The 18,630-nt window shown below is 38.3% G+C and overlaps 1 protein-coding gene across 2 annotated transcripts in view; it reads right to left on the bottom strand.

Moving 5' to 3' along the window:
* Window positions 1-18,630, bottom strand: part of LOC103150993 (pleckstrin homology domain-containing family G member 5) — a 77,198-nt gene that overhangs the window by 49,444 nt on the left and 9,124 nt on the right. Inside the window, exons 1-2 of one of the 2 annotated variants that reach the window (XM_007570788.2) lie at window positions 14,428-15,204; window positions 4,861-4,937 (exon numbers count right to left, since the gene is read on the bottom strand). In XM_007570788.2, the coding sequence (XP_007570850.1) occupies window positions 4,861-4,937; window positions 14,428-14,551 (201 nt within the window). In that variant the 5' untranslated portion in view covers window positions 14,552-15,204. Of the gene's footprint in view, window positions 1-4,860; window positions 4,938-14,427; window positions 15,205-18,630 lie in introns of those variants that run through there. The other variant, XM_016681057.1, reaches the window with a different exon arrangement.

Consider the following 18,630-nt stretch of genomic DNA (forward strand, 5'->3'; position numbering starts at 1 on the left):
TGAGGAGACTCCAGGCAGGCCTGTCTGGAAACAAAAGGGTTTAAATGGACTGGCCTAAGAATCTGCGTCTGCCTGTGTGCAGCTGCCAAGGCGCCGGCATTTCAAAGGGAGCTTTTGGAAAACTTAAAAAACTAAAAAAAGAAGAATATAAAAGTTTTTTGTTTTTGTTCCCCTCCCTTTCATTTTCTGAGTAAAAATTCTTCCATGTGTTTAAATCTGTTCAGCGGGTGGAATGGGTGAAAGTCGAGGGATATTTATGTCCTTTACTCGAGTCAAGCCAAGGTTGACTAAGGGAGTTCATGAAAAGAGTAAACAGCAGAGTGCGTCCTGTAGGTCAGGATTGTCATGACATCGCCCCCTGCTGTTTAAAGCTCGATACAGACGGCACACGTGAAAGCTGGTATCTAAAAACTTGCACCATTGCACAATGGAAATGATTTTTCATCAACTGGAAACAAAACTAATCTGACTCAACATTTACTACACCTTATCAAAGTAACTGAATCTCAAACATTTTATGAAGTTGTGACATAATGTAATATCCCTTAGATGAGACCACTATGGGGTCACCCTGTTGAACGCAGGCGTAAAACAGGAAAAACTCAGATCATCAAGATAAATGATTATTTTTTAAAAGTCTTGTTTTACTCAGGGTTTTCCCTTCTGCTTTTATAGCTTACGACAGAGGAACGTCATTGGTCCCAACAAGTCTGCTGCCTTAACATTTTTAATAAACACTTCTTGTCAATGACATCCATCAAATATGTAGAAAAATATCTACAACTTTAAACAATGTTAATAGATTTTTTATCCACGTTTTTAGAGATATCCGTCACATTATACAAAAACAAAAAACTGCTCTGTAGAAGTTTCGTCTCGCTACTGATGTTGATGCCAACCTGACAAGAACAATACTGATAAGGTATTGTCATATTAAGTAAATTATTATTGAAAAGTTCATATATTTACTAACTGAAAAGCATTTCCCAGTGTTTCAAGTCTTGCATCTAAAGAAAACATTTAAGATCAGAATTTGACTAAAAATTACCTTTCTAATATGGAAAAATGGTTTTAATGAAAAACAGGTTCGCTACCTGACAAGCGTATACATAACGTAAACATATTTTCTAATTTTTTGAAGACGACTACAGCTCATGTTCTAACCATTTGTTTTGTCTTTATTTGCTTTAGAGACCATCTTAAACGGGATTTAATTGGTGAATAATGCATTACTTTTTTGTGCTTTGTTCACCATTTATTAAAGGGAGGGTACAAAATAAAATCTGAGGTTTATATCATGTTATAACATCATCAAAAACATACTTTGACTGTAACTTGGACTCAATCATGAATACTGAATCTCCCATGACAACCAGTAGTCAATGCTTTTACCAAGCTTTTCAGGCACTTTTACATCATCTTACTCTACTGTGCTTCCTGCAATAACTTAAGTTGGAGAGTCTTAGCGGTGTCAATCCACTTTGTGGACGTGATGCTGCATGCGCCAATGGCATAAAAATAGCTCACCGTTACAGGAAAACAGCTTATCTGCAGTCATCGGTGTCTATGCTAAACAGCCTTCGAATTCATGCCGGATTCTGCAGAAAGCAGATGCATTGTAGCAAGGGGGTGAGCGCCACACAGACAGGCATGATTGACAGCACTAAGGCCTTCCTCCTGGCTCTGATTGGTTGTTTAGCACTGGATTGTCTCATACTATATTGTCACTACATAGTGACAGTTTTAACAAATATGTAGAAAAATATTTTTTATAAGTTACATAATGTAGGTCAGAAAGCCAAAATAGTCGGCGGCTAATCTTAAATAAAAATATGCACATCTGTCCCTCTGTGCTGGTCTGCTTTGCTTTTTCTTTTACATATTTCTCGCTCTTTTCTTAAATCTCTAAAGTCTGTATATGCTCTAATCTTGTGAAAGCAAAGTAAAATTCCTTGCTTGTTTGCACAAACTCGGCCAATAAAACCTATTTTAATAGTTTTATACTGGCCATGGTCTGAACAAGAAAACAAATCTTTTCCAAGCACAGAGTAGACTGGAAAGCTATTGAAAATTATTGTTTTGAGTACCCAAATCTAGTTATAATTGGGTGATAATTGCCAACAAGAAAAATGGTCTCCACCATCTACCAGCAGATAGGAGAAGCACGATTGCAAATCACATCGCATGAGGTACTTTTTTTTTTTTTTAAATCAAGTGTCTCATTAAATAGTTTATGCCTAGATAAGAAAATAAAAATGAGATAAATAGAGCAGACGGATGAGACGCCAGGAGTCCTGGAGGGAGGAAAAGTAGGGGAGTCTAACTGCCATTATACCGGCTGATGAGATGCAGCGTTCACCGTTGGTCCCCTTCCCTCTGTCTGCAGTCAACACAGGGAAATGTCTTTCCTTAATCTCCTTACATAATAACATCCACCCTGACCCAGACCAAGGAGAATGTCCTGCATCTCATTCACAACTCTCCAAACAAATTTTAAAAAACAGGAGGGAATCTGTCAAGAGGGGAGGCTGGAGAATCTGAAGTGATTTCATCTTTCAGGAAACTACATTTTAGTGTCTCGGTAATGTGGAGAACAGAGAAACGGGCGGTTCAGACTGAGCACTTTGTTTTTTTTTTCCTCCCCTTTTTATTATTCTTAGTTTCCATGGAGAGAAACTATATATAACCAGCTCTCTCCCTCTCCCAACAGGCTGTCTCAATTCATAAATCTTTTCTTTGTCATCTTCCCTTCCCATTGTTCCCGCAAAGAAGACAGCAGGAGACAACATCTCGATTCAATGAGAAAATCCTCCCAATGCCCGGTCGTAATGGCAGGAGGGGGGGACGTCCAGGCGGACCAGACAAACCAAAACAACCCAGACTGACGGACAAACCAGACACTACGGCGATTTCCCCTGGCCTTCTGGCCCGTCTCCCGTTTTCAGAAACCAGTGGCTTCAAAGGAATAATTCATTTCACAGTCTGGTGGCCAGACACAGAGCCCCAAGACTTTCACCCCTTCAAACACCTGAAAGAACAAAAGCAGCGTTGGGACTCTGCTTCACCTTTTTCACTGCTGATACGACACACAGCAAAGAGGCCAAATCACATCTGCCTACATCCATCTTTTCCTACCCGAACCCCTAATCAGTGTCCGATCCAAACCAAAACAAGTTTTGCCATTACAGTCTGGTTCAGTGCAGACTTGAATGGAGTCATGGAAAAGTTATGGCATGATTTTAAAAAGCTGGTCATTACTTTGTCAATTTTTAATCAAGGAAACCACTAATTATAAAAGCAGTGTGCAACAATTACAGAAAATATGCAACAATTACCGACATCTAGTGGTAAAGTGGGAGATTGCTATCATCTAAACTTTCATTCATCAACTACCCAGAACTTATCAGTAGACAGATGTGAAGTTACACTAACTAAATGTGTGCATAAGCCGTTTCTGCTGCCAAAAGCTTTACTCAACAATGAATGAATATGTGTAGTTAATCTTAATAAAGGAGATTAAAATTTACTGCAACTTTTTTCCCCTTCATTTGTCATGTAGCTATTGTAAGTTATTTTTGTCAGTCGACTCCTTCAGATTATTCTTTGTATTGTATTTCCAGCAGTGAAAACATCTTCAAATATTTGCTTCCCTGCCCCTTCAAAGATTTATTACACGTTTGCTTTTCTTGGCACACTTAAACATCTAACACTCAAAAACACAAAATCTCACCAAGATTGGTCTGATTGAGGTAAAGCAAAAGCTAATTTTACAAGTAACTCTTTAGCAATATGTAGGATCTTGTTTTAATTCAATAATTCCTTTATATTTATGAAAAGTACTTGTTCCATTGGCAGATTATTTCACTTATGGGAAAAATATATTGTTATTGTGAAATAATGTGCTAATGGAGGAAGTACTTTTTCACCAATATTAAATAATTACTGACTTAAAACACAGATTTCAAATAGTAAAAGCAAGCACCATCAGTTTAGTGATTATTCTGAAGGATCGTTTGCACTACTGCTAATGTATTCATGTGACATGGCTGGTCACTTGAGGAAGCAAGTAGCCATGTTGATGTTTACCTGCATGACAATGGCCAGAAATGGTATTATGGATGGCAGCAAAAGGTGTTTTCACTTTGAAACGAAAAATTGACCAAAAATTAGTTTTTGGTCAAGGCCTGAAAGCCTGGGATGTCATGAACTGATTAATGCATAAAGAATTTAACTGTTAATTTTTATTTCTTAAACCTAACATATACATGTCTCATCTGCCGTTAGCAGTACTGCTTACCTTTTTTCTCAGTTTCCCAGTGTTAAAGAGCTAGTCGACAGATTTGGTTCATTTGCAAGTGTCACAACCTCAAACCGTAGCTAAATTGCAAACCAGTTACTCAGTAATTACAGAATACAACACACCATTAGTCACCAAATTAAATCTCTAAACTTACTTCTGCTGCCCAGAATCAACACAAACAGATGTGTTGCCTCAGTTAAGTCTGAGGCCATAGCATGACATTTCCATGACGCCGATTAAAATAAAAAATAAAAAATACTTTTAAACTGTCCAAACTGCAACCTGATTCAATCTCCTGAAGACAGCCGCTGGCTCCAGACTTCTTGAATCACTAAGACATTCTCTTACATTGACAAAGTGCTGCAGTTTGTCTGTGTTTGAAGAGAGACGGACCAAAGATGCAGTCTACATTACATACATCAAAGTCAACAAATTTCCCACTATCTCAAATCTTGAAGCCAAAAATGCCACAGCATCCAAGTGAAAGGTGTATGGCAAACTTCTCACTGCCATGCAAATACGTTTGGTAGATTTATGTCGTTTAAATTTAATAATCTTACCTTAGAGGCCCTTCGGTGGTCAGGACACTCAGGGTACTGACAAACCACCCAGTCTTCCTCCTGGACTGGTTTATCATCTGAAAGAGAACACATGGGTCACTCTGACATTTCTTTATGAATAAAGACACATTAAAATCAGCCACCCAGCAGCCTTAACTTCCACCAACACACCTTTCTTGGTAGGGATGTAAGAATACATTGCTAAGTTTAAGACTAAAAGTGTGTGTGTTTATTCAACGGTGAAGTGAGTAAAGAAAAAACGGAGAGCGGTTGTAAGCGCAAGAAAGTCATCGGTTAGTCGGACAGGCCATGTGTATAAAAGCAGAAGAAATTGGCTAAAGAGATCTATTGATGGAAAGGTAAACAGAAGAAAAAAAGGATGGGATTTTTTTTGAAAGAACATCAAAGAGAAATAATGACTAAAGAGACAGGAAGCAAAAAAAGTAAATGAGAGGAAGGCCGGTCTGCTTATTGTAGGAAAGTGCCCTCATCATGGGGGAGCTTGCCGCTTTCAACTGCACGACAACAAATCACCATTGTCAAATAAACCCCCAACATCGATTTGACTGGCTGTATTGAGGCCACGATAAAAGGCAGTGTTTACATCTGTGCCTTCGACACGTACACAAAAGATAACAATGTCATAACAGAGACCGTGAGTGCACCGGTATTTATTGGTCCGCCAAATGAGCAAAACATAACAGGGGGAAAGGAGAAAGGAAGGGCAGGAAAGTGAAGTAGAGATTGGCAGTAAAGGTGCCATTTGCAAAAGTTCTCAAATTTCCAAAAATTACGACAAAAACCCTTCCGGTGTGCCAAGACGGCTGGTCATTGCAATATGAGTGGTGGAATAGCAGTAGATCTTCTGTAATGGAGATGGAGCGCTACGAGAAAATGAAGTCACTTTGTGGCTGTTCTTTAAGGCCAAAAACAACAATAATGCATCAGTAAGAAGGAAATGGTCAAAAATCTGTACTGCTGCAAACGGAAAATGTCACCTTTAGTCATGCAGTCGGATTTAACAGCCCTTGTAGGTCAGGGGAAAATGGAAAAACGCTGTAATTGGTGCATACCTTTCAATCCTTGGCCTCCCCACAGGAACGGGTCAGCCGGCCTACACGTTAACATGCTAAATAACAGTAAAAACAAGACTAAGTAATAATGATTGATGTGAAAATACAGCGTATGAGTTAACTTCTAATACAAATCCACTGAAACTTTTTTTGTACACTCTTCAACCAGTCCAACCATTGCCCCATTCTCAGCGCTCACTTTCACAAAACAATAAATGTATTTTGTTACCACAAAAGTCAGTGTAATCTATTTAGATTTTATATGATTATGCGCAGAGTGTGACATGTTTTTTGTCTTTTTTATTTTGACAAATTTTGTCGAGGACGGCAGTGAGATTAGATGAAATACATCTAAAAACAGTTTTACGTACTTCAAGACTCTCAGCAATGATTGTTCTAGAGTTACGCATTTGGAATATTTTCTCCATTTTCACTTTCCTTTTAAAAAAAATTATAAAGAAAAGGACAGATGAAAAATAAAATAACACTGTTTTAAACAGACTAGAGTGAAACAACAAATGCTTTAGTAATGAGGCATATGCCCTGACCGTTGGACAAATACTTTTACTTGCACTGTTATACTAATATGGTAATGTTCAGGCACTATTCAGTAAATTGAATTAAAACATCCTTAAAGAAGATGAATAGTGACAGGGTAGTTGTGCCCAGTAACCGTCATGTATCCAAGAGGATTCATCCTCATTTGACATGAGAGCCTGAACATCAGCCCATTAGACAATCACTGCAATCATGCAGCCTCGACCTAAACAGCAGATCTGGTCTCAGGTCCCTGCCAGTATATGAGCTAAAACCTTTCTTTGAACACCTTTCAGTAATCCAGCTGAAGCAGAGTCTATTTTGTCTGACTTCAACCACCTTCTGGGAAGAGGTGAGGGGGGGAAATGTCTCTCCTGTGTCTCCTCTCTGCTGGAAGAAGGCCGAAATGCACTCTCAGTCATGACTACGGCCACTGCCAGAAGGCTTCAGGGATAATGGTTCCCTGTGGGTTTACAAAAGCAGCCGGCTGCAGAAGGAGCCTCCAGCTGAAGCGTTTCCCAAAGATCTAGACCCTTCAGCATCACAGCCAAACTTCACAGCTATGCACGAAACAAATGCTATTTGGCCTCACTGGTGACATATCAGATCACAGCGATCTGGAAAAGTTATCACCCTGACAGTGAAGTATAAATGTTCAGAGGCCATGCCATGTTTCAGATCAACTCAAAACCTAACCATGGCGAGACGCAGAGGTTCATAATGGAGGGTTCATATTTTCATCCTGTTCATTTACTAAATATTTATTTTAGATCTAAATATTTGGTTGATAGACTGAATATTTAGCTTGCTAATTAAATATTTAGTTTGAAACAGGTATGAATTCATCACAGTGAATTAATACCATGATGAAAATATAGTTAAAAAAAAATTAATGCTCATTGTTTTCCATAATAGCCTAAATAAATTCAAGGTTTCATAATATCATGCAGCTGTAGTAGAGCTCCACCATTGCATTGCTCTGACGAGCAGCATCAGCCTCAAGTAAAGACAAATCTTATCCAAAAGCATTTTAGAAAAAAATGACATTTAATGCATGGAAGACACTAACTAAATGCTCTATGCAATCCCACTTTTAAAAAATTAGCATCCAAGACTTGGAGATACAGATCAAGATGTTGTTTATACACTTTTTACTTAATTTGAGCTATTATGAAGATCTACGTTAAAACAGGAGCTTTTTCATCCAAGCTTTGTCAAAAAGGGGGGAAAAAAAAAACAATGAATATACGACACCCACAAACAGATAAAGTCAGAATCAAACTTCGTTTTGGAGCCTGAATTTAAAAAAAAATATACATATTACACTAAAGATTTTTGCAACATGAGTTGTTGGAAAAAAAAATTATGAAATATTGAATTTTTAAAGACAGCAATGATTAAAGTAACATTTTAAATCTAATCTCAGAATACATTTTAATAAGCATGTTAGTGAACACACGATTCAATACTGTTGTAAGAAAGCAATCCCCACAACCAAGCTCTGCTTTTGATGTAAAAAAAAAAAAAAATCAATTTCTTGATAATTCAACTTTAGGTTTGTTTAATTTAATACAAGACAGAGTCCAATGCAGTTTATTTTATAATAACCAGAGTTGTAAATGATATTCCTAAATAAGCTTCCCACCCTAAGAGCTAACCTTCCCTCAACCCTCTCCTGATTACGGGTTTCATTGTAAAACACAGCTCTATCTGCTGAACCTCCATCTTCTCTCTTACTTGTTCATATCTTGCTGACTCTCTGACTTTCTCTCTCTGATGAACTGGAATCCCTGAACTCAGCAGTGCTGATTAAGCCAAAAAAGCAAACACAAGCACACACAGCGCACGAACACACGTGACGGTGGACAATGAGTCTGCACACTAAAGAGACGGTTGTGTGTCGCGTCCGCACAGCCCCTGTGCTGGCCTGCTTCAGCTCGACGAGACACTGCCCGGGGGAAAAGATCCTTTAGGTGCCCATAAATAAGCCAGAGCAGTCAAGGCCAGCTTAAATCAACCACGTTGAGTGTATCGGTTTCCATTTCCATTCTTTGCATTCTCTTAATTCGAAATTCTTCCTTCAATTTAGGGATTAGATTGCATCCTACAAAGGCAAATCATAAGTTTAAATGTTCAGTGAGATCTGAAATTTTAATAACCAATGTTCTACAGCTACAAGCAAAAACACCTTATATCAAAAACATATTTAGAAATATTGAAATAAATGTCCTTGGGCTGCAGGAAATGAGACATTTTACAGCAAATCCTAAATAATAAAAGCTTATTAATTAGGGAAAAGATTACGCAATGAGGCAAAAGAAAGTCAAGAAAAGTCATTAAAGTCATCCCTACAGCATGTTCTTTCTGGTTTTACTGTGATATCCTACATGAAGTATGTCTGGAGTCCAGGGTTTGCAGCTTCGTTGCTTTTTAAACATCACATTTGCCAACTGTGCACTGCCCAAAATCTGTTATTACTGTGACTCACTCAGGAAAACTGAGCCCACAGCGGTTCCTGTGCTGCACTGTGGAGCCAGTTAGCTCCTGTGATGAGAATATGAGATGAAACACTGAAGTTTTACATTTCATCTCAACAAGATCTTTTCCAACTGCTCTGCTTACGCTGCGTTTAAATTTATATGCAAATTTTGTGGAAAAAAAATAATAAAAAAATTGAAGATAAGAATTTGATGAATCTGACAACTAAATACAATTAAACTAAGGGTGGAGTGAGAGAGAAAAAGAACTATGAAGCTTTACAACATGCACACAGTTGACTGCAAACTCATATTAGTCATGTTGGAAGATGTTCACTTTGATAATTCACATTTCATTTTCCTGGGAATGTCCTGCAGAACTGCATAATAAGCAGTGCGCACCATTTTGTTTACCAAATGAATCTGGGTTTTCCCCAACAGTCAAAGTATTTTTCACCCTTTATAATGGTTTTTACTGTGCGGGAACGACTGTATTGGATGTTGCCGCTTTCTGTCTGTATGATGTCAGTTGCACATGCCAAGACAGCTGTCAATGTCTGTAGAGATTCACACAATTCATTTTTCCAAGTCAACTCAATCATTTGTTGGGGTAAAAATATCAGAGCCAAAGACTTAAATAGGCTAAGCGACCTGTTAAAGAAGGCTGGTTCTGTTCCTATTGACTTTTCTGGATCATCTGTAGATTATTGTGCAAAGATACATATTTCAGAAAACTCAAGCAAAATCACAGACAACCCTGAGCATCTTAACAAGATCATTAAACAACGGGGAGTCTGCAGCCAAAAGCTTCATCAGAATTAATGCAGCACACCGCTACAGCAGATCTTTTCTGCCTATTGACAATTTGAGCGCAACGTTGTGCTCATCTGAAAGCGGCCCACTAAAACAACCTCTGTGTGTGCCATCTCCTGTGAAGGTTATCCAAAAATTGTGTAGGATTCCATACATGAGAAAACAATGTGATCTAGTGACATACTGGTAGTTGTATCAATCAATCAAATTTTATTTGTATAGCACATTTCAGCAGCAAGGCATTTCAAAGTGCTTTACATAATTAAAATAAAAACATCATGTGACATTGAATAAACAGTGAGAAAGAGATTTTGAAAAAAAAAGATTAAAAAAGATAAAAACATTAAAACCCGTGCCCCTTTTAGGACTTCAGTTAAACATTGTTTAACATTGGTTAGTTTAACTGGGACTCTAACCCAGTAGTAGAAGAAAGTTGTGAGTTACATCACCCTTTTTCCCCCCTTATGATTAATACATTTGAACACCCTTTCAAAAATATGGCAAATTAAAACAACAAAAGCAAATAACTCAAATGAATAAGAATTTCACCAAGTGTTACACTTTATGGTAAAAAGGGGGGCGACTACTAAAGGCAATAAGCTACTTATCAATAGCGGATTACATTAGGGTAGAGGAACAGACTGCGTAATCCAATCAGATTGGCTTTTATTTGGGATTTTAAGCTACCCCCCCCCCCACCAAGCTTTGCTGGCACTGAACATCATTCCTGTTCGCCTTCATCAGCAAAGTGGTTACTAGTATACAGTATGGCAAGTCATACATAAGTTAATAAACTCCACACTTTTGGATTAAGACGTTGTCCGAATTTTGTCAAAGCAAAGCCTCTCCCTCATGCCCTGAACTCTTAAATTCATAACTCCATGTTAATGAGAAGAGGCTGAACTGAACATATTTAGATTTAAGCCTTTTTTTCCTAGGAATGTTAAGAATGCGAGGCTCTGACTTTAGTTAAGTGAGGTCTCGTCATGGCACACGGAGAAGAGCAGAGCTTATGAGTGCCTTTGTTAGGGCTTAACTCCTCTCATTTTCACACAGTGTTTCTATTAGTCAAACACCGTCTCCCTCCCCCCAAACCTCAACAAAAAGTAACATACACCTCCCTGCAGTGGGACAGTAGGGAAAAGGCTGGTGCAGATGGGAGGCAGGTGGATGGCATGCAGTCAAGGAGTTCTGGCATAGAAACAGACACATCAGCACAAAGAGGCGAGAAAAGCTGTGAAGTAAGAAAGCAAGATGGCAAAGATGAAGACAAATGCATGAAAACACTTCATTTCAAATGTGTTCTCCATTTATCTCTATCACATTTCTTTTCCAAATCAAGTTGTTTCAAGTAATTCAAAATATTTTGAAGCTGATCTTGTTCAAAATTCAATAATTCTGCATTAAATTTCTTGAGTTAATCTAAATAACACGTGACGTTTCAATGTTGGTGATCTCTGCGCTTTGTGATTTTATGTTGCCCAAGTTTCGATTTTCTTATAATACGACCAATATGGAATACATGGTTTTCCCAGAAAACTTGCTAAACCCGTGACTTGTCACTTAATTCGCTAAAGGTGTTAGCAGGTAGATTGGTAAAGATGGCAATGTTTACAAAGTTCAAATGAATTTAAAAAAAAACCCTGAGCCTCCCCGTGTGTTGACAAACTGACCATATTGTATTGCCATTGCACTTCCAATCATGTCAAAGAGACTCTAGCCTGTCTTTGCCACCACCGTTACTGGTGTATAAAAAAAAACCTATAAAATAACCACACTTGGCCTGGTGGGGCGCAAGAAAAGCCTTGCAGCCCACCAGGCTTATAACACGTTGGGGGGAAACCTTGGAGATATTGTGGCATATTCTGTACAGACAACTTGACTTTTTGCACTATTTTAGGATGATGAAGTCATTTAGTGTGAAGATAGAACCCTGGAACATTTTTCCTCTACAGTACAGGTGGAGGAATCAAGCTGAACACAGCTGTTTTTAATGCTGAGTATTCAGTGGCAGCGGGGGCAGCACCCTCCCATTTAGCCAAATGTTGTTGGTGAAAACACACATGTGCATCACCCACTCTCCTACTCATTCCTTCCATCCTTCTCCCTCGTCCACCACATCTGAGCAAACCTGGGGTCGCCACGTTTAAAACTGAAAACCACAGAACAAGTGCAGACGCTTCCAAAGGGTGGAGGAGCGCTCAACGATTTACAGTTTACCAGACAGACTGCAAAACAAATTTCTGAATAAGTACCGACTCATTTAAAATTTGTTTAATGACAATGTGAAAACGCAAGATTCTTCCACCGCTCTGTAATTATGCAAGGACAATGACTCCTACACTGAGGTCAGGTATTAGCCAAGACCTTAACAACCCCTCTCCATATTTAAGAGGAGTCATGAGAAGCTTAATGCATTGCTTAATTTTCTGAGGTATTTGTGTCAGAAGGAAAATAACCATGTTCTACTCTTCCTTGGGAGAATATGACTTTAGATATGCAAATATGTGCTTTTAACTTGGTTATAATGTGCTTTTAACTTGGTTAAAAGCACTTGGGTTAACATAGCAGGGTGCAGAAAGGAAGACAAGCAAAACTGTGTAAAAAAAATTATTGTCTCATCAAGTTCCAAATGATATCCTTAAAACATGGATTTTGTCATAAGCTAGAGTTGTTGATACTTCTACTTCACAATAAAACAGTCTCACAACAGTAAAAACACATTCATAAGAAAAGTAAAAAAGAAAAAAAAGGATATTGCACCACCCAGAACAATGAAGCTGACCAATCTAAAGGAAACATAAAAGCATAAATAAGTTTTTCATAGTGTTTAAGAAAAAATGAGGTTGTAACTAAAAAAAAAGGGTTAATTTTGACAACTGAACAGATTTCCTAAGTTAATTTAAGGGAGATATGAAAAACTATACCAAGATTTTAACAAAAGGACAGCTGTAGGAAATGAAAACTTCAAAAGGCCATGGGGAGAGTCTAATATATAAATGACGATAACTTCTGCCTCTTCACTGTCAAAATACCTACATTTTTAATTATTCTATAATTTATCTATATATGAAGAGTTGTTTGTTTTTCTATGTGTGGGTAGTGGAAAATGCGTTTATTCCAAAATGAGACCTGGCATAAGGAAAGAAGAGCGTTTCAGAACTCATCATCTGGATCCAGAACCTATCAAATAAATCCAATTCCAAATTTGGCTCCAAATGATCACAAAATATATTTAATACAGAAGTTGTTGTTGCTGCTGCATATTAAAACCACATTAAAAGATGTTTTTATTAAGTTGATAAAAATAGTACAAGATGAGGTTTGACAGCTTACAGTTTAATATGTAGCATTCCTCTTGTTGATTTCATCTAAACAGTAGCTAGAACACCAAAAGACCAGCTGGGAGAAAAGAACAGGATGAAGGACATTCCTGTCTAACTTTTTTTTTTTTTTAAGTAATTTCCCTTTTTCCTAATGGCATGAACTGGGCAGCACAGCGGGAAGTGAGTGCCCCGTACCACATCAAAAACGTCTGAGACGAGACAAGGAAGCCTTTTAGCTTCAGCCATGCACTTCACCGGTAAATATTTCATGCGTGGCGAATCTCACTCCAAATTTCCTTCGTATGTCTATGACCTTATAGTCCTGCCACTTTAGTGAGTTCACTCTACTAAAGAATAAAGCAATGAGGGAAAAAAACTACTTTACATAAGGTGATATTGTACTTGGGATGTTAAGTACCGTGGAGCCATGTCTGTTTTGGGATTTTTTTAGGAATACAACACCAAGTTATTCATGGAAAATCCACCTAGTCACAGATTTTTAAATGGAACATATCTAAAATATTTGAAAGAAAATGTAGCTTGGGAAGCTGGAATAATTATTTGCAATGCTACTTTACACAATATTGGCTGGCATTTACAACCCAGGAGTTGCATTTATTAGCCAATCAGCACTCCGAGGTGCTGATTGGCTAATACCTGACATGAGCAGATATTAGTTTCTGCAGTAGTGAAAACAGTTTCTACTGAGTGTATTAATGCGCATGAAGATATTTTTGGCTATTAAAATAGGCAGCCATAAGTGTTTTGAGAGGGAGTCTCGAGAATTTGCGGATTTTAATTATTGACGTGTTGCCTTGTGACAGACTGGCGACATGTCCAGGGTGTACCTCGCCTCTCACCCAAAACGTTTGCTGGAGATGGAAACCACGAGGGACCCCACTAGGGACAAGGGTGTGCAGAAAATGGATGGATGGATATATATATATATATATTTTTTTGCATTGCAAGTTTTGGTTTGTTTATTTTTACAAAATGGATTTTCCTTTTACCTTTTGAGAGGTTGTGGACCCGGTGATTTTTTTATTATTATTTTAAAACAGAAAAGACTTCTTAGTTAAATTTTTTTCGGCTTAATTGCAGAAAAGCAAGAAGTGTACAACTCTGGAAAATCTCAAAACAATTTTAACTTCATGTTTGTCCTAATATTTAACTCTGACATTTAACATTAGCCCTGTCAAAAAAAAAAATAAATCCTTTCAATGACTACATATGTGCCATCTGACTGAATCCACATGATCATGCTGCATCCATTACACAGCTTCCTGTTCCCAGATACACAAAGTCTGAGGAGTTGATCTTCCCATTTAGAGATGAGCTTACCAGACAGATCATGGATGACGTCCAGTGATGACGACCATGAGTAACGCTCCATTGTCATTTGTGTGATGGGAGGCATCAACGCCTCCAGCTCATATTCACCTCGCTTCTTCCAGTACAGAAACATCTTCAAGGAGTGGCTCCTTTATACAGTAATGACTATCAGGTGTGTGTTTAAAACATTACCTCAAAACTGAGCTTCACCTGTACTAAACAATAATTACAAACCACCATCTTCACTTAAAACACAAGGAAAACTTGCATTAAATCCTTCCAATGTATTAGAAAAATCAAACCTGGCAACCGGTTTAACTGCCGTCTGCATGTCCTGGATCTTTACCTCATCTGGCACGCACTTGCTAAAACTTTCTTTAAACCTTCTGAATCTGACCAGTCATAAATGTGCAATTAAGTGAGCAAACTAATTCAATCCATTACATCTCCAAGGTTCAGAGCCTGGAACCACCTTCTCCAGTGCCACCAACAAAGCAATTACCAACATCCATCTATGGCCCTTCTGTTTCAGAACCTCTTCCTGTTGATCCTATGGACCTTTTTAAGTTTTCCACTAATCAGTCACTGAAAAGCCACCCACTGGGCGCTGTCAAGCACCAACTGCTGTCCTCTTTTAATCCATTTAAGCAGGCTATTCCTGACTAAAATTACAGACGTCCAGCTGCTAAAAGGTGTCGCAATCTTATCTCCAGGAGCAAGTAACGGTTCCTTTCCTGCTGCTGCCTTTGAGCCTTGATGTCATCCATGGTAAAGTTTCCTCAAACTGCACAGAACTCTTGTGAGAGCCAAGCAGCTCATGTGTAGGATCTCCTGGCGATGACGGGGGGGGCTTTCTGCCCACTCCATCGGACAAGTGTTGTATTCATGCTGAGGTGAGTTGCATGCTGGGATGGGCAATCTAAGCCAATGGCTTTTGGACCGGGTGACACAAAGATCTCTTTTTGAGCACCCTCCTACATCCAGAGGGGATTTTCTTTATGTTTTGCTCAAACTGTAAACGGCTGACATTTTTCTGCATTGATTAGTGCCCTCGCCCTTTATGGGTCTTGAAAGATTTATTTCCTTCCATGAAAGCACCAGCTCTGTGCAGAGGGAGCTCAGTCATTTCTGTGGAGGTACAATGAACACATTGGTCCTCTTGGATGCGAGAATGGGCCACAGAAAGCCTAGTTACAAAACACTCAGCTGAGACAATGCACTCCACTAACTCGATATCTTTGAAGGGCAGCTGAAGGGGTTGAAGCAACATGCAGAGACGTTTCCCGTCAAGCATAATATTTTCCGCCAGTGTTGCTGAAATGTTCAAGCACTGCTATTATGCGTCTAAAACTGGAGAAGAAATACTGTGAGAACGTACTGCACCGGCCGGGGGAAGGGAGGGACGTTGTCACACATAGCGACCCACATGTCCAATTTTGGGATAAGAAATTAGAGGGTAGGATGAGAGCTGGTTTGCTGCTCAGCTCCGGGCCTTGCAGACATATGGTAATAATCTGAAGCAGCTTTGAGCGCGCTGCTTCCCTTTTAATGAAGAGAGCAGTCGTGCAGGATGAGAACGCGGCTGCAAACACAAGGGCCAATTTCCACCTACTACAGAAACAAAGCGGGAAGCCGAAGGGGAGTGAAAGGGGGGCAGAAAAATCGGACGGCCTGCCTTTTATCTTCCTTCTTAAGATCAGTTTTTAATAAAGGGGCCCTTTTGTAAGCAATCTGAAGAGCAGAAAATCCAAGTCTGTTGTGTCAGGAGTACCTATATTGAAAAACATTTTGATCAGTTCTTCCTTAAACAATATGTAGACCATTATAAAAAGCGTCATAGTTACGTCAGTTGAATAAAGTCTTCATATGAGGAAAAACATATTCTTAGCAGAAGGTTAGACTCTGAGCAGGAACATTGTCCAATTTCTAGCTACTCTTACCTGGGTTGGAATTGCTGTTGTATAGCGTTGAAAGATTACGCTTGGATTTCTTGGAGCTTACAAAGAATTTGAATGAAAAAAAAAAAAATAAAAATACCTAAATGTTACATTCCTCCCTCAGCAGAACCTAAGGATTGTTTTAATACCATAATCTTTATGATCTGACATGTAAACTTTTTGCTCAACGAACACCCAGGACCAGCCCTTCCCATCACCCCTACGCAAGACTTCATGTCTTATGGCCGATTAGGTTTGTATTCAAAACCTCCAAGTCATACAGAACCTTCTCAACACAAAAACAAAAAAGAAAAAAATATACCCTTGCTTAATAAAAAGATCTCAGCTGATGTTTTGCCTCCACCACAGCCTCTCTATTGCATTCCTCCTAATGAGGCTTCCAGTACATTTTACTAAAAACTAAATTCTGCATCAAGTTCTGACGACGTAATCTTTACTTCTGCCATTTGTGTCAGTTTTACACAGAAAAGTATTACAGAAAGATAACGTTGATTGATTATAATGCTGAAATGTAAAGTTTGTCGAAAAAGTAAAGTAAAGCTAGAGTGTAAAATGAATGTGATAGAGAGTTTGAAGGGCTTTTTTTTTACGTTGTGTTGTCTCGTAAAAAAATAAATAAAAAGTCCAACCATAAAAGTAGCCATGTGGGCAACAGTGATTAATACCTCTACATATCAATCCCAGTGATCAGCAACCTTTACAACTTTAAGAACCATTTTTGATTTTTAGCCAACTAAACAAAAACTACATGATTATTCACAAAATAAATATATATGTATTTTTACAATATACTCAGACATTTGCTTTGATTTTAAATGACAGAAAACCAATCTTATTTTTGGGGTTTAAAATAAAGAAAATCAAATAAATTAAATGAATAAATACATTTTCGTCACTGGAATTTTCAGATGACAAAAATGTAGTTTCCAACCTAAATACAAGAAAATACTTCACAAAAATAGTGAAGTATTGAACAACATTTTAAGATATTGTTCAATTCTTTATTATTGTTGGCCAAAGACCAAGAGCCACAGGTTGCTGACCCCTGGGTCTAACCAATCCTGGACTACCTTCATTAGATTCATTAAAAACTACAGATGCAAAAGATGCCTAATCCCAATCGGTACTGCAATGCAAGCAATCAGGAAGTGGTATTTTGTAGGATAGAATATTGCAATTGTCATGAATTCCAAATCTGCATGTCAGAAGATGTTGGCTGTTGGATCGACTTTAACCACCCTTAACATTCATAACTTGGGTGTTAAACCTGACAAAAGGTGGAGACATCAAGGAGAAATTGATATAAAAGAGGAAAACATGAGTGAATAATAATGTATTAAGCCACTGAAATACTTAGTAATAGTATTGCAACTGCATGTACTCCAAATAAAATGCAACCCTCCTTCAAAGAATTTTTTGGATTGATGATAATTTAATTTTGGGGTGAAATTTAACCAACATGGATAATCAGGGATTTTATATTTTCCAAAATCCTGCAACATCTCCTGACCTCGATCAGTCTGTACACCCTTAGTAAATAGTAAGGCAAAATTTTGCCAAGTCTGGATATGAAGTTTCTGAGAAAAGCGTCAATTTGTCTAGACCATCCTGAGGCCCAGACGTAGGAAGAATACAGTAGACAGTTTTCACATGTGGCCAACAAATTCCTGCAGCTTCTTTAGTGTTGCCCAAGGCCTCCTGGCAGCTTCCCGGACCAGCCTTATGAATTCTGGAGTGACGCCCTGTAGTACCTCATTGCCTTTGTACACCATACTTGATTACAATTGGACTGCTGTACAAAACATGTCTTATAAATGTCTTGTAACTCTTCTCTGATTGGCTAAATAGAAAGCCAACTAGTTTCATACTGCTGGTGGTTCATGAATATCACAGCTGGAGCAAAGGCTCAATCTAGAAAACTTTAAATGAAAAATTATTTTTAAATTATTCTGATTCTGCTTGTAAAGACTGTGGCGTTAAAGAAAACTGTTGCCTTCTTTTCCACATCAAAACAATGTACAACTTTAACAAGACTGTGGAGCCTTTTTATAGAGACTGTAAAACAAACAAGTTGTGGTTTTATTTAGTCTATTGGCTGCCTGAAAACATCTCAGTGACAGTAAGACTCAAAGAACTGCACACTCATCCAATTCTCAACACTGACGTTTTCTTTAGTTATCTGGTGGATTTTAAAAATGAGAATAAACTGAAACTGATTTGTGTTTTTTTTCCTCAACATGTGTGCAATGCTCCT

This window comes from Poecilia formosa, unplaced genomic scaffold (assembly GCF_000485575.1).
Source record: "Poecilia formosa unplaced genomic scaffold, Poecilia_formosa-5.1.2 Scaffold268, whole genome shotgun sequence".
Taxonomy (NCBI): Eukaryota; Metazoa; Chordata; class Actinopteri; order Cyprinodontiformes; family Poeciliidae; genus Poecilia; species Poecilia formosa.